The sequence below is a fragment of the Gobius niger genome (assembly GCF_951799975.1).
Source record: "Gobius niger genome assembly, chromosome: 12".
NCBI classification, from domain to species: Eukaryota; Metazoa; Chordata; class Actinopteri; order Gobiiformes; family Gobiidae; genus Gobius; species Gobius niger.
Window position 1 is genome coordinate 10,053,002 of NC_136863.1, and position 15,973 is coordinate 10,068,974.

Sequence of the window (15,973 nt, forward strand, 5' to 3'; positions counted from 1 at the left end):
CATAAGATGCAGATTCCAGATAAAGTACCTCATTTAGAATTATCACATTCCCTTTCGAGAATTTGATTACGTTTAAACTCTGGACAGACGCTGTAAGACTTCACAAACAATTAACCATAACAACATTTTATTGTAAACTAATAGCGTTTGAAACTACAAAAACATCACAAGACGAGAAGAAGTGACACGATTTCAAAGGGTTTAAAATGAAGCACAATTCCCTGAGCTGTTAGTTTTGCTGGACGAATGGGATCTTTCCGCTCTAAGAGGTCACAACTGGAAAGAAAAAGGATTTATTATTTTGATGCATCATTGTCCAATAATGAACAGTCATAGCTCTAATGGTAGATCACTCACTGCCAGGCCTCGCTGACTGGAAGTGTAGAGTTCAAAGCCGCAGACACGGTGCTTCCATGGGCCTCGTACAGACGCAGCAGCAGCGTCCGCGGCTGATCCTCGGCCTGTTTCAGCAAAGCACAGAAGAAAGGCTTAAGTTCAGCTCCCACAGTACTGGATTTACTGGACTCCTCAGTGAGCACTTGGGAGAGACAAAGCAATAGGTGATAATGATGATGAGCCCGGTTGATTTTGGTTGGCACAATCATATTTTTCTCCTTTAAAAGCTTAGATAGAACTACTCTCGCTTCAAGCCTGCATATTCATATTTTTCTTCTGATTTGACCGCATGCATTGATTTATGGTAAATGGCTTATTTTTCTTGCAGCAAGTGCACGCCGGCCACTCCTTTCTTCACATTAGACTCATTGTAAATTCAGAGTGCAAGAGCGAAAACGCCTGCTTTCACAAGGAGTAACATTACAGGGTTTACACAGGCAGAAGCAAGTCGAATTTAATGCTATTTAACGCCCAAATACTATATTTTAATGCCACAAATGCTAGTTTCTAACTCTGTCAATTAGGCCTCATATCATACATGTACCTGTTTGATGGTTTCGAGGACGACCGCAGGGGAGCTGACTGAGAAGCCGCTCCAGGCCACAGTCTCAGGAGGACACTGCACCAGCCTCAGAGGGGAGTTCAGGTTATAAGCACATTGGATCACGGAGGAGTCCTGGAAACACCCTACGCAGCAAAACAGCTCTGATTAAGACACAAGCTTCATTGTCAAGGATACACTTCAATTTACACTGAACCAACCAGCATGTGGCATTATTGCGTAGGTAAACTGGAGTGTGCCCATATCAGCGTTAGCGTCTGGGGCCTTCGGTGCTCTCAAACTGAGGAAGAAAACCGTGTATTTCTCAGTTCGATGGAAGACCTCATTGATTTTGCAATATACTGTGCAGCTCTAGATGTTCATGGTTAATGATGAGTGCTTACAGTGATAGAGTCATGGTGTTCCTGTAGACAGAGTATCCATATTTGCAGTCGTTCAGCAGAGCCACTCCAAAGTTGTGCTCCGACAGATCGGCCCATTTGTGACCCCACACCTGAGAAATACATAATACTTTTGAATTAATGCTTGTTTACATATTGGACCTGTAGTAAATGAACATAAGCTAGGGTTTTGGCCATTCATTTATTTACACACATTATATTGATTACATTGCTAATTTCAGTTATCTAGAGCTGCATAAAACCTAATTCTCAACATGGCCTCATTGCCTTTTCATTTAATTAGTTTGCTATAATCACCAAATAACTTCATCAGCATTTTGAAGGTCTTTGTAAATCTCCAGAGTCGTACCTCAAACCTGGCCCAGTCCCAGGAGGTGTTGCGGTGTGTGGGCCGCTGCACGTGTCCGAACTGGATCTCGTATGTCGCATTGGGGCTGTGAACGCGCACCGGAAACTCCACCTTCAAAAACTTGTGCGACTCTTCCCACTGGACCTGCAATGGAAATTGGTCTGATGGTGAATCATGGGTTTCTTTAAGTGTTAATGTGCAGAAGTGTTTGGTTGGGGTGCAAATTAAAACTAATTGGTATCTTTTTGCTGGTTTCTTTCCTTTCTCGTGTATGAAGGAGCTGTTTACCAATACTAACAAGGTTATTCATTTGGGAAAGATAAAATAACAGGGAAAATAATCTATGCATTACGAAAAAAGGAGGTTAAACCCAACAGTGCGGCAAGGGTGTTATGAAGAGGCTTGTACCCGAGTGTTGAACTTGAGGTAGGGACACATGGCGTCCATGATGATCTCTTGAGTGATGGTGCTCCTCTCGCTGACCCTCAGGCTGAAGCTGACAGTGGCCCGCAGCCTGTCAGAGCACACCACACGAGCAGCATCCACCACCTCCACAACCGGCTTCCTGCATCGGCAACGCAACATTTAATACAATAGAGGAGAATAAAAACGATTTAATCATGGCCAATAATGAACAGCTAATAATAATTTTGGCCAATTTAAAGTGTAATAAGGTCAATAATAATAAAGATAAGCAGTGGCTCAGTGGTCCATAGGTTAGTAGTTTGATCTCGTCCCACCAGCCAGATTCAAACCAATCAGTGCAAATTGATTTTTGTGTTTGTGAATTCAAAACTCTAGTGTCACACCAAATTTCAGTGAGTTCTTTATTTACTAATCTTTGAATGAAGTGTGATTCTATTAAGCTGATAAGAGTCAGATGATACTACACGATTATACAGTGCCAATAACATCAGCACTGATATCAATCTGGGACGGCTCCAGCCTGACTTGATCGGGGACAAGACGCACTTTTGGAGCAGTATTTGCTGCTGATTGCATGAAGAACACAAAAAATGATTCTATTTCTCCATTGCATTATTGGCTAAAATAAGTATTTAACCCTAATCTTTTCTGTCTTCATAACATTTAAAAGATAAAAGTTATCATGTGTTTTTTGGCCATTACGATGTTTCTAGAGCATAAACTGGCAGAGACCTGGTCTGAAGATGGTAGTCCATGACATCCCAGGCGTCCCAGTACAGAGGCACATCATCAAACAGCACAAACTGGTTCCCCTTAGAGCCGTCCAGAAGAGCTTCTCTGCACACAACAACCCTGATGTCAACGTTGTGTTGAAAATCATGCTTGGTCTTTAATCCAAAATTACCTTCCGGAACTGACAAGACACAGTGATGCCAATGTGCCATCTTTGTTTATGACGGTTTTCAAAATACCATTCTCCATCAGGACTGTCCCATCGTCCTACAGGGAGACAAAAACACTTCTTAAGTGTATCTAAACCCAGCACCAACTGTACATGTCGAATAGTGTTGCCATGTGTTCCCAGTCCATTACTAGTTAATACTGTGTGAGGAATCATTCCAGTTTAAAGAATAAACACATTATTCCAATGCAATATGTTATTTTTGTGACTTGTTATGAGTGATATTTTGTGAAGGGGGTGAATGGGTGAGCCTTACCTGCACAGTGACGGACACTGGAGTCTGTGGTTCTGTAGATTTGACTGGAGACACACCAACACTAGGAACCTGCACTAAGGCTAAACACAGAACGAAACATGCAGTGTTTATAACTTTGGGACATCACTTTGATCATCTGTTTGATCTGCACCTAAATTGCAGCTCCCGTTCTGAACTTGGACAACTTCCTGACGCTCCCACGGCAGAGAGTTGAACACAGCGGGTGAGCTGCCACGGGAGCCAAGAATATTCAAAGCACTGTTGAGCAGCTTGGAACCAGAGTCACGGATATCTGAGGGAACACAGTATAAGTGCTGGTTTTATATCATGTTTTATGACTTCAAGGTACAGGTTCAATTCAGAAAATTAAATGCATTTCATGAATGTGATATATAGCAATGACTATGTGAAAAATAAAATGAAACTATTTCTTCATTTGGAAAGGAAGGAAATCACTTGACATAAACTGAAGCGACAGTGGTGCAGATAGTAAAGCAGGTCGTGTCATGATCATAAGGTCGAGGGTTTGAATCCCGCCTCTTGTAGGTGCACATTGTCGCTGTGTCCTTGGGCAAGACACTTCACCACTTTGCCTTCAGTGTCTGCGCACATTGGTGTATGAAGCGCTTTGAGTGCCTAATTTAGGTGGAAAAGTGCTGTATAAGTTGAGACCATTTACCATAAAGGTAAAGTTCCATAGCAGTTTGACTCACTCAGTTCCCATTGACATAACCTGGTTGGCACGGCAACAGTTTAAAATTGTTTGCCTTCATCTATGTCACTTCCTGTCGGTGTCCAATAAGGAAATGAAACGATAAACATCATAAAAAAATGCCAAACTAAAGAAAGCTGGGAACAATCTTAAAGCAGAATCGTACGGTAAATATAATTGTGTTAACTGTTAAATTGTGTCTAATGTGTCATATGCACTTTAAATTGACATTCATAGTTTTTTATATATTTGTAGTAGGGATGTAACTACTGTAAGAACATATCAAAGAAGGTCAAAGTTCAAGTACCACACCTGCAATATATTTTACAACTCTGATTATCAGTTGTACTTTTATGCCCCTTTGTCACTGTTCACTGGTGTAAAATCTACCAGGACGTGATATGTGAGAATTAAAAGATTGATGAGTTAAAAATATAAAGTGAGCAAAGGTTTTACTGTACCTTCATAATATCTGAGTGCATCATCGACCACCAGCTCAATGCAGCTTCCTGGGATCACGTCATGAAACTGGTTCAGAAGCAACAACCTACAACACCCAAGAGTCATTCCCACTGTGTCTTTCTGAAAGTGCAAGAGTTATACGTGTTTAATGGTGTACGGAGTGTGAACCTCCAGAGCTCCTGCAGCTTCTCGGCCGGATACTGAAAACTCGGGTCCCGACACATGGCCAAAGAGCTGGCCACCTCGACGTCGTGGAGAAGAGTCTCACACTGACGGTTTCCACGCTTGATCTGCACAGAAGATGCACCGAGGATGTTCAAATGATCATACATGTATAGTTCAGTTCCCCCCTTTTGTCCCCGACATTTGTTAAAGCAACCTGTGGAGGTCATTAACCAAATGTTTTCTCATGTGCAAAAGTGGATAAGCAGGAGAATCATTTTGTCCACTTAAACTTTAATACAGGCAAAATGTTCATTAGGTGCAACATGCTGACAAATGACCCACTGATTTCACATTGTATTTTACAATCCAAGCATCAGGACTGGTTTACCTGCGCCTGTGTGGTGTACGTGCCGTTGTGCAGCTCCAGGAAGAGCTCTCCGCTCCATGTACACAGGAGCTGTGAGTCTGACCACAGCTGAGAGAAGAGAGCATCAGGAGTGGACATCCGCACCCTAGGACAGAGTCACAGGCCATCACTCACATCCTCTCTGTGATCGACATCCTACGGTACTCCCCAGCAGGATGAATGTTTCTCTAATTTTACACAATTGGCTTCAGGAAGTGGTTCTTCAGGAAGTGGGCCTTGTGTGGTTGTATACATTGCAGTGGCCAGGATTTTTTAAATTTCCCACCGCATTTGACGTGTACACACAGCCACCAAAACTACAATTGTAGTTCATATTTTCTAGTCTTTTTCTTTCCCATAGATCAGGGGTGTAGAACTCGTTTGGGTCGAGGGCCTAAAATCAGCCCCCACGGTGGCTCGCGGGCCGCATATACTGTAGGACAGTTTACACTTATTGCGCTTTATCAGCCTGTGTCACATGTTTCTTAAAGTGCTGCATAAAGTCATTATTCATTCACTCCACACTCAATGGCAGTAAGTTACTATGGTAGCCACAGTCGTCCTGGGGCAGACTGACCATTTACCACATGGCTATAATGTGTTGTTTATATCCTGATCTCTTATTATGTCAGTGCCCTCTGCTGGACACGTGTGGAATTCTTTCCTTTTTTAATTTAAGCTGCCCCCTAGTGGCTGGAGTGAGCAAACGGGTTATTTTGTCAAAAATACGCAACTCCACACAGGAATGGGCTGGAGACTTTTTTTTTGACATGCTCAGGAATTCATGCTCCTCAAAGGGCCACATCAAATCATCTCGTGGGCCACCTTGACCTTGACACATATGCCATAGATGAAGCTATTACAAAAAGGCAACACTTAAAAACTCTCTGATCTGTCACCAAATACTGTGTTGGTGGTTCCATAGTTGTGTTCAAGGCTAATACTTAAAATTGCTTATTTTTCAGATAAAATCTTCACTCCAGTTGTACCTTTCTGTATAATAGGCAATTAATGAAATGCATCACAAATCTAAATCTCTATAAATGTATAAATAAAGAAACAAAAAAAAGCACCACTATGTTTGACCACATCGTTTTCTGCAGTCTTTAAAGGGTCTGAATACTTTTTGTTTCTTTTTCCATATGTTTTCAAGAGGAAAACCTGACAGTGGTAAAAACTTTAGATTATGAAAATGACCGGTAGTTGACAGATGACAAGTAGTTGACAGACTGATTCCTAAATATTATGAACTGACCTGGGAAGTCCATCTGTGTCCGGGACGCGCTGCAGTCGGTCCAACATAAGCTGTGTGGGACCTCCGCCTCCGTCACCAAAACCAAAGAGGAGCGCGCTGTGGTTGACCCGACCCTTGTCCTTGTTGTTCCTCACAGTTTTTACCAGCTGGGCACAAACACAGAGAAATAAAAGCTGTGTAAATTAACTCTCCTTCATATTTCATAAGCAGCGGTTATTTGGTCGACGAATATATTTTTTTAAATTATTTTTTTACTTTGGTTTGCTGACAAAACGGGGTTAAAAAAAACGTAACTGGGTTACAGCAGAGCGGGAACGCTTCACTGGGTCAGAAAACGACACAACTGTACAGACAGGTGCTCTACCAGGACGATCAACAGATGAAATGATTATAAAATTATGTCTGGATGAAAAATACTTGTCCGAGGCACACTGACTGAATAAAAGTCCTTTATTGTACTCGGGACGCCAACGCACGTGTTTCGATCAGTGCAGTCTACAAGTGAATGAACAACACGCACATTCATCTGATAGAGTGAGGAGTGTGATTCTTATCTTCAGATGAATGTGCGTGTTGTTCACATGAATGTATTTTTACGTTTTTTTTCTTCTTCTGTTGTCTGGGCACGTGATGCCCCGGTGTATTAAAGGAATAGGCCATCGTTTTTCCATACTGAGATATGTTCTTATCTGAGCTTAGACGAGTTGATGCGTACCTGTCTGGTCTTTGTGCCCGTGGAAGAGAGTGACTGAGCACACACACAAAGACCAGACAGGTACGTAATCAACTCGTCTAAGCTCAGGTAAGAACATCATCTCAGTATGTAAAAAGGGTGGCCTGTTCCTTTAAGAATGCCTGTGGTTCAACTAAATCACTTGTAGCCATTGACGAAGACCACATTGGTCGAAACGCGCTGGCATCATGCGTAGAATAAAGGACTTTTATTCATTGGTCGCCTCCCACGGGAGGTGTTCCAGGCATGTCCTAGTGGGACAAGACCTCGTGGAAGGCCCAGGGCACGCTGGTGGGACTGCTGCCCCCGCGACTCAGCCCCGGATAAAGCGGAAGAAAATGGATGGATGGATGGATGATAATTTTAGTTTTGAGTAAGCTTGGAATTTGTCCAAACATTTTTCATTGAAGGCTGCATACTGAAGTGTATACAGTGAAATTTTACTGAGTGCCTTCAGCAGAGTTTTAACCCATGCCTACACCTTTGAACCTACAATAATAATAATTAAAAAAAAAAAAAGCTTGATCCATTGGCATTTTTTTTAATCTTACACTAGTTCAAACTTACTCAAAGTCAATTATTTTGTGTCAAAATAAAAAATCAAAGTCATCGAAACAAGGCTAGCATGGAACTAAATTAGTTACCTTCCATTTTGTTTTAGGCCGAGTTAGCAAAAAATGTGTGAATGTCCATCAGAAGATCAAGGATTTTTCATATTGTGATCTTGAGATATTGATATTGTGTCAACTAATACTGTGATAACGATAATTTTGGTGATCCACTGTGCAGCCTGATTAAGAATTGTTGTCAAAATTACGACAGCTCATAGCCAGAAAATGTCAACTCACATCTTCAACTTTCCCTTTCATTTCATAGGAATTCCCCGGCGGAAAGTGCGTGAGGACTTTAGAACCATCAAGGCCTTCCCAGAAAAACGTGCTGTGCTAAAAAAAAGAAAAGTAAAACTTAAACACTGTTTATGCAGAAATAGTAATAATGTTAGGAATTGTTTGTCACTCACTGGGAAAGTATTGACCAGGTTCCAGCTGAGCTTTTGCGTCAGGAAGTTGGAAATGCCGCTGCCCTGCATGATCTGAGGAAGCTGTGCTGAGTAACCGAACGTATCAGGAAGCCAGAACTACAGAGACAAAGGATGAGACTTTCAACAAAGTCAAGGTCACACTGTACGGACGTGGCAAACAGACCTGTCACAATAATGACTGCATCGACTTACCTTTCAATAAATGATAGATCACTTTGTCATTTCTTTGTAATTCTATTTCATGTCTATTACAACAAGTGCATTATTAAAGGTGTGGTTACGTACAATCAGAACAAAGCTTTATTGCTATTCTTATGCGTCAGAGTTACAGTTTACGGCAGAAAAAAACACAATTAAAAAGGTACGGCAGTTTTTGAACAGAGTTTGACAAACCTCTTTGCAGTAATTCCCAAATTCCTTGTTAAAGAAGCGCTGTCCCTCCAAGAACTGCCTGACCATGGACTCCCCTGAAGGCAGGTTACCGTCCTGAGAGAGAGAAAAGGTTCAAAAATGCAAAACTTAGCACCACATACTGTATCAGGGTTTATATAGGTAGGTGGATCCCATAATGCTATACAGGCAGAAGAATTACATATTTATTGTTTTTTTTATATGCTTTTCTTCAAAGAGAGGAAAGAGAACGGGACGAAACGGGACATTTTTAATGTTGTCAAAACTGCACCAACATACCAACACAACAGACACAACATTTTTTAATTTTCTATGAACTTATACAGTAAACCCTGCTGAGCAATGTCATAATTTGCCATTAAATGCCCAATAACACAATTAATTGAATGACTTTGAAACCCTACAGTTTTAATGCCAAAAACTTAAAATATATGTGCACTGAGGGAGGATTTCAGTATTTAACCTCTTACCCCCCACCTTAACTGAGCACATTCTCTCCAGTTCAGCTTGATTCAAATCTTAACACTTCTCGACCGGAGCTTACAGCTTATGGGCCAGAGTCTTGTTTCTTGCTTTTTAAATTTGTTTTTGTAGGGTTTTTTGCCGTTCTTTTGTGGCTCTTTATTTGCTTTGTCATCACCTTTTAAACGTGTTTTTGTCACTTGTGTATTGTGTTTTTGTTTTGTTTCTTTTATTGTTGTATTTGCATCCTCATTTTTGTTGCTATTTTGACACTTTATTAAAGAAGGGTAACCAAACCGGAGAAAAGGTTCAGGTGTTAAGAGGTTATAAGCTAAAGAGATACAGCAGGTAACTTTTGAGTAACAATGGTGCATAATTTCAGCCAAAACTGGGCTTGAATGTGTTCTACACCATCTTTTTTGGGTGTTATTGACAAACTGATGCATAAAAAATAGTTACGAAATGTATTATTTTCCAAGAAACCTATATTTATGCACAGTATGCTATGTGTATACAGTCCATCTAGTATCAAACATAAAGACTTGTTTACCATTTCAACCCATGTTCCTCCAACAGGAACAAACTGGCCCTTTTTCACGAAATCCTGGATCTGTGAATAGAGGCCCGGGTACCAGCTCTTCACCCACTGGAACTGCTGGGCCTGCAAACAAGACGCCTCACAGTTTAAAACATCTCTTTCAGATCGTTTTTTCATTTTGTCAATGTCGTCCACCCGTACCTGAGAACAAGTGAAGACAAACTGTGGGTTTTTCTCCATCAGACGCACCACAGTCACCCAACTCCGGCCGCACTTACGAATGGTCTCTTCGTACGGCCAGAGCCAAGCTGCAAACACAAACACATCGTAAAATCATTTCAAGAGGTGTTATTACAGACCTGTTGCACTTTGTTTTATAGCACAGTACTACAGGCCTGCACTTAATACTTCTGTAGAAACTATTGTGTTGTCTGTTCCTGCTATTGTGTACTTGTTGGCGCCAGAGCCAGACCTGAGTCGATGTGGCAGTGTCCCATGGCGTGCACCGTGTGTTGGCTCTGCCCGTTGCGTTGGCTGAGGAAGGCGGACGCCAGGCCGCGGGCTCGGGGGAAAGTGCCGGGGTCCAAGGGCTCACAGAGGTTCACCATCTCATTCACAGCGAAGAGGGCCTGGAAACTGCGCTGGTCGTTCTCTCCCAGCTCCTGCACGCAGCAGTGAGACAGATCCAAGACGGAAATGTCTCGGTTATGAGTTGTTTCACGGTTCTCAGGTTTACTTTTTGCCCAGTTTTGCCAAATGTAAATCTACACTGCTCTGTATTTCTGTATTCTGCTCAGTATTTCATCCAGAACAATGCAAAATATTAAATCATAATGGCTGCTTTTTCAACTGGACACAAAACCTTTCGTGGTCGACCAATATTATATCACAGATATATACTGGTCACAAGTTTGTACACCTATTTTATATATTTTATGTTGCAGACTTTTGCTTATAATTGTATCTTTCTTCCTTTGCAGCACCTACTAAACACGAATGTCCTGAATAAATCAACCCTCTTCCTCTAATGAAGCCGCCCCTGCTGACACAGTTCAACACGGACACATTTTACAGTTTAGAAGCACATATGGTATCAGCCCACCACTCGTGATACCATCAAAAGATACCAAAATGCAGCATAAAAGCCTTTTGTCTGTTTACTTAAGGTACTACCTTTACAAAAAGACTATTAGTTTCTTAATAAGACAGAGTAAAGGATTGTGGTCTCAGCAATTTCCACTAATTTACGCAAGTGAGTATGTAAGTATGTAAGTAAGTAAGTAAGTAATTGCATGCAGGTGTTGGGTTAGTCCTAGCCTGGTCTGACCATACCTCGTACTCATTTCGCACAGAGAGTCTGGACCTTCACAATTGAGCTCTGTTTTCAGGTGGGAGGGGTGAATTCCTTTTAAAGTTGAAACGATTGGATCTGATTTTCCCCAATCACTGGCGTTTGGTCGTGACGTATATGTAATGCGCCCGAGTGAGTGAAGCAAGCTATTATAACTCTTGGGGGCAGCCAAGGCTTCAATTTTAATTTCTGGATATTTGGGAGCCGAGCCAGAACGGATTGAAGAGCTTCCTTTACTTTCGTATCCGCTGCCATTGCTGGTTGACGTCACCTACAACACCCGCCTCCCCCGCTCGCTGAATGGTATAGGTTGAAATTTAACTGATGTAACACCAACCACTGAGATCAGACCCAGACGAAACATGCAGGGAAATGATAATTGACCGGTGTTTAAAGATGGCTAAGGCCAGGCTAGGTTAGTCCTGAGCCACTGTGTTGTGTCGCAAAAGGAAAATGCATTTTGATATTAGAGCATGAAGACGTTACCAATATCACATCTATCAATAGAAAATGCCAGTACCTTGACGATATCCAGCATCATCTCGAAGTCAGTGAGCAGCTCCTGTACATCGCGATGAAAGACAATCAGCTCAGCCCTCTGCACAGAAAACATCCGCTTTGGGTCCGGAGCGGCGATCATGGAGCCCTGTCCTGCTCCAAACAGCCCATTACAGGCCACTTCAATGTAAAGCTGGACGCTTCGTAACAGAGAGAGAGAGAAGGGGATTTTATTTGTAGAGCAATTTCCACAGACTAAACTTTTAACAAAACCTAAATACCGGTAGTGAATGTCAGTGACAGACGTGGACTCACCTGTGGGGCTCCTCGTCCTGCAGCGCCTCTGACAGGACATAACTGGTCTTCTCACCTTCTTTTGTCAAGCCCTGCAAGTAAATACATAAGTGTCTAAAAATGTATACCATGTATGTAATGTATACCAAGGGTCGTTGAGCTAAAATCCTCAGGTATATTTTCAAAAACAACGACCATCACAATACATCTATGGGGCATTTTACTTTCTTTTATACTATTCTATCATTATCACTAATATCCATGAGAACACGCCACTATTTCCACTGTTACCTGCACTGGCTGGCCGTCCCTCCAGACCATGGCCTCCCCATCGCTCTCCCACAGCAGGTGCACCTCTTTATGGCTCCATGAGGCGGGGACGGTCAGGGCGACTCTGAACCAGCAAGTGTACCACCTCCACACAAGACAGGACAGACATACAGCATGAGCATACAAATAACCTAGACAGCAATTATTTAGGTCCTGGTTTGCAATTTATAGATTCAAATATGTTGCTGCTCTAGGCTATTTTTCTTTTTGTTGGCTATTGTTTCCGTTATTAGTGATTATTAGCTTTTATTGTGCATAACTTCCAATCTAAAAGGTGAATTTGTCTCCTTTAGGATTTATTATGTGAAAAAACTCATCTCTTTGTAGTTTAGACCTCTGCATTTTAGTTTAGCAGTTAATATTTTGGTCTGGTCTCAAATGTTAGTGCTTCTTGAGGTGTTAATAACATATTTTGATGTAGTTTTAGTCTGGTCATTTAACAAATATGTAATTTCAGTTTCACTCAAGATTTCAGTCAAGATTTAGTCAAGCAATTCTTTGCCAAAATCTACTGTAAATGTTATGTAATTGACTAAACCTAAAATAAATGTGTGTCTTACGTTCATATTGTTGTTTTCAAATCTATTAAAAAATATTGACTGCTTCTTGGAGCTTTTCCCACATAAACAAAGCACAAACCTGTTATTTTTTCTTTGTAAGATCAATAAAGTCCTATCTTATCTTATTTTGGCATTGAATTTAAAGGCACACTGTGTAACTTTTTGGACTATACTGTTGCCATCAGTACAAAACATGCTCCTAATGACCAGCTCGGCACAGAAAATGCTATTACTGCAGTGGCTAATCAAAGAATGGATTTGGATGAGGACTGCACTTCTGCTGCCTTTAGTCACATCTCCATGGAGACGACTCTTTAGGAGAGGTGAGCCGCTCACAGCAAAGACACATGTTTGTTTGTACGTTTATGAGGTAAATTTCAATGATGAAAATATCTGTCATAAAATAAATGCTTGTACTTTTTATTGGGTAAACATGTTACACAGTGTGGCTTTAAGAGTTTCTAATGTTTCTGGTCCTTACTTTGTCTTTTAGCTGCAGTGTCACTCAAATTAACTAATTTTGATAGTGTTGATTTTCATTGTAGTTTGATTTTAGTCACCAAAAATATGACTTTGGCTAAAATCATGACAAAATATTTAGTCAACGAACTTCACACTGGTTTAAAGTGTGCTTTGGGAACAGCATGGGCAATTGTTTTTTACATAATCTAATATAAATCGTTGATCTACTGGCAACAATTAGTATGTTTTTTTCTTTTCTTTTCTTTTCTTTTCTTTTCGTGGCCTTATTATTCCACCCTTGTGCCCAGTGGATTTACTCACGTTGGTCCGAAGCTGTCTCCAACTTTATACGGAGCAAAGGTTTGATTAGAGGCTTCTGTGAATGGGATGCGTTTCGGAGACAGAAAGAACTCAAGGTTTTCCAGAGGGCAGGAGTCTCCATAGAGGCTGCAACAGACAGAAGCAATATTTCATTATAACACTTCAAGTCGAGCAGTGCAACAAATCCCAGTCAACACATCCCCCTATTTTTTTTTTTTTTTTTTTTAAGCTAAGGCCCAGGAGATGGACTGGAGTTTTCCCATTTCTACTATTGCTGGATATTGTATTTGATAGTTTTTTTTTTAAGAATGAAATGCGTGATCTTTTAGTGTGACACATGAGTAGCACCTGCTGCAATGGTAACATCAAATGTTTAGGGTGACCAGACCTCCCACTGTTGAAGCCTCTAGTCCCCTTTTCTACAAAACCAATGATGAATTGTCCCAGATCCAGTGTTTCACCAGAGCCATGTGACAGAAGCAGCATTTTATACTTCCATTTCCATTGCAAATTAACCAAAAAATGATTGCAATAGGCTGTTTTTCTTGTTTTATTATTACATTTCTAGTAAATAAAGAAAGATACAAATTCTCTTTTAAGACACGTGGATCTTGTACAGTAAACCATGGTGCTTGTTGCGTGTCATTGAGCGCCTCACCGTCCTCTAAGGTTGCAGTCTGTGAAGTAAATGTCCGAAATGAATTTCTCGGCTCTTTCGAGGAGCGTGCGCCTGTTTTTAAGCACAGGCTGATGATAGGAACCCAAACTCATCACGGCTGCAACTCCAAACCTTCACATCAGCTGATCAGCCGGAACCAGGAAGTAAACAGCGCCTGCACTGTGGGAGAACTGACACTAGAGGGCGATGTTACTGAGCACTGGGGTTTACAGTTTGGTAAATCTCCATATGTCTTCATGAGTAGCATTATACCATGGCTTCATCCTATACCAACATCACCATCATTTAAATACTGAAGCTAATCTGAGAAAATTGGACTCCTCTTTCTCTGGTCAGAAATATACCCTTTACTTATCCCTGTAGGAAGAGCTGGGTAGTACTCAGTTACATTTACTCAAGTAGCTTACATAAGTAACTTTTTTTTAAGTAATTGTACTTTTTAAAGTCTTCTTTTCATACAGTCATCTAGTACTTTTTTCGCTTATACTTGAGTAATATTAAAATGAAGTAGCAGTATTTTTATTTGAGTAAAACAAAATAGTAACTCATGCCACTGTTGCTAAAAAAAATCTTCCTTTTGAATTTTTCATATTGATGTGTTTTTATTGTATTTTCTTTGGAAGGATTACAATTATCACATTATTTCATGTTTTTTCCCTTATATTTTATAAGACCTTTACGCTCAGTCCCTTTACTCACAATACTCATCATGTAATATGTTCTCTGGCCACTACTTGAGAGTTATTTCTAAGTAATGTTAGGCTTACTTGAGTAAATATTTGGAATACCCTACCCACCTCTGCCTGTACGTGCCATAATGTAAAACATGTGTTTAAAAATAATAACAAAACAAAAGTGTCATTATTATCACTTTATTGAGTGTAGGCCATACCAGCACACACAATATTCTGAGATTCAAGATTTCATACACATATATAGGATATACAGGATAGTTTGACATAACACACACACAATGGCTTCTTGTCAATACCAGCATTCATGTGTAGGACACTGTAATGAGGTGCAAATGGGTGCATAGCATTAATTTCAAAACGTTTACCCCCTGTTTTAGCTGCATCATGCGAGGATCCATCTTTGTCTTTGAAACTCTGACACGCAGCCTATTCTGGAATTGGAGCAGGCTGAAATGAATATGAAGAGGTATTGCCTCCCTCCTGTTACCTCACTGTACAATAATTGCTCAAGTCTTTCTCATAAAGATACGAACACAATATCCCTGAGAAATCCATCAAACTTCCCCTTCAATAATCTATTTTTGCCTCACATTTTTGCCCAGGAGTAGGTAAGTCTGCCTAGCGATGAGCCAAGCCAAAAGATGACTCAAACTCAACCTCCACTTATCCAAAACTAGTGTTATTCATGACTTATCAGGAGGTATTGGTGTCTTCTTCTAGAAAAAAATTAAAGTAACTACTTTCACTACTTTTTGAGTTGACATTGGCTTTCCCAGCTCTCGCCTCCTCTGTTTGCAATGGCAGCATATTATGTATTATAGCTCCAACATAAAGGAGCTGAGAAAAATGTCATATTGTATTTCATTTCAACAGCATCTCTCATCCTCATCAAACACCATGTGCACATTTCGCTTTAAACTCTACGTTCACCACGAGTGCAGTGCTCTCAGAGTACATACTGTTACAGGCTGTAATGATGTTGAACTGAGCAGCTCCACTGGAACAGGCTGGAGGTGCTGGTCTTGTGATCCCTGCTCAGAGGGATCAGCACTCGGCCCACGTCAAGCCTCCAGCACAATGGCCTCTTCTCTCTCCCTCTCTCTTCAGGATGGAGTCATTGTTTGTGTGGAGGAAGCGCCCTTTGATTAACACATCCACGGAGCGGCTCTAAGTACAGGCTGGAGAGGAAGACCGCAGACCGGACATCATCAGTGAGGTCTGTCAGCGTGGATCGCCCCGCGCTTGC

At 41.1% G+C, this 15,973-nt stretch overlaps 1 protein-coding gene across 1 annotated transcript; it reads right to left on the reverse strand.

Annotated features, from left to right (window-relative positions):
* Positions 1–76: 76 nt before the first annotated feature.
* Positions 77–14,154, reverse strand: man2c1 (mannosidase, alpha, class 2C, member 1). The gene is made up of 26 exons (XM_079568204.1): positions 14,012–14,154; positions 13,354–13,479; positions 11,972–12,095; positions 11,702–11,772; positions 11,409–11,586; positions 10,010–10,199; positions 9,739–9,845; positions 9,550–9,660; positions 8,520–8,612; positions 8,106–8,222; positions 7,933–8,028; positions 6,352–6,497; positions 5,079–5,202; positions 4,694–4,815; positions 4,525–4,610; positions 3,503–3,643; positions 3,352–3,431; positions 3,039–3,133; positions 2,867–2,971; positions 2,117–2,273; positions 1,709–1,852; positions 1,342–1,451; positions 1,159–1,238; positions 941–1,083; positions 358–461; positions 77–276 (listed from the first exon to the last, which is right to left on the reverse strand). Exons 1-26 carry the CDS (start codon positions 14,122–14,124, stop codon positions 165–167), a joined length of 3,075 nt encoding a protein of 1,024 aa, XP_079424330.1. The 5' UTR covers positions 14,125–14,154; the 3' UTR covers positions 77–164.
* Between the last annotated feature and the right edge of the window lie 1,819 nt (positions 14,155–15,973).

Excerpts from the sequence above, each read along its gene's own strand:
- man2c1 (XM_079568204.1), bottom strand. The coding sequence starts at position 14,124 with ATGAGTTTGGGTTCCTATCATCAGCCTGTGCTTAAAAACAGGCGCACG. Across the intron at positions 3,432-3,502 it reads GAACGGGAGCTGCAATTTAG|CCTTAGTGCAGGTTCCTAGT; the intron begins GTGCAGATCAAA and ends TTCTGTGTTTAG. Across the intron at positions 1,853-2,116 it reads ACCTCAAGTTCAACACTCGG|GTCCAGTGGGAAGAGTCGCA; the intron begins GTACAAGCCTCT and ends TTTCCATTGCAG.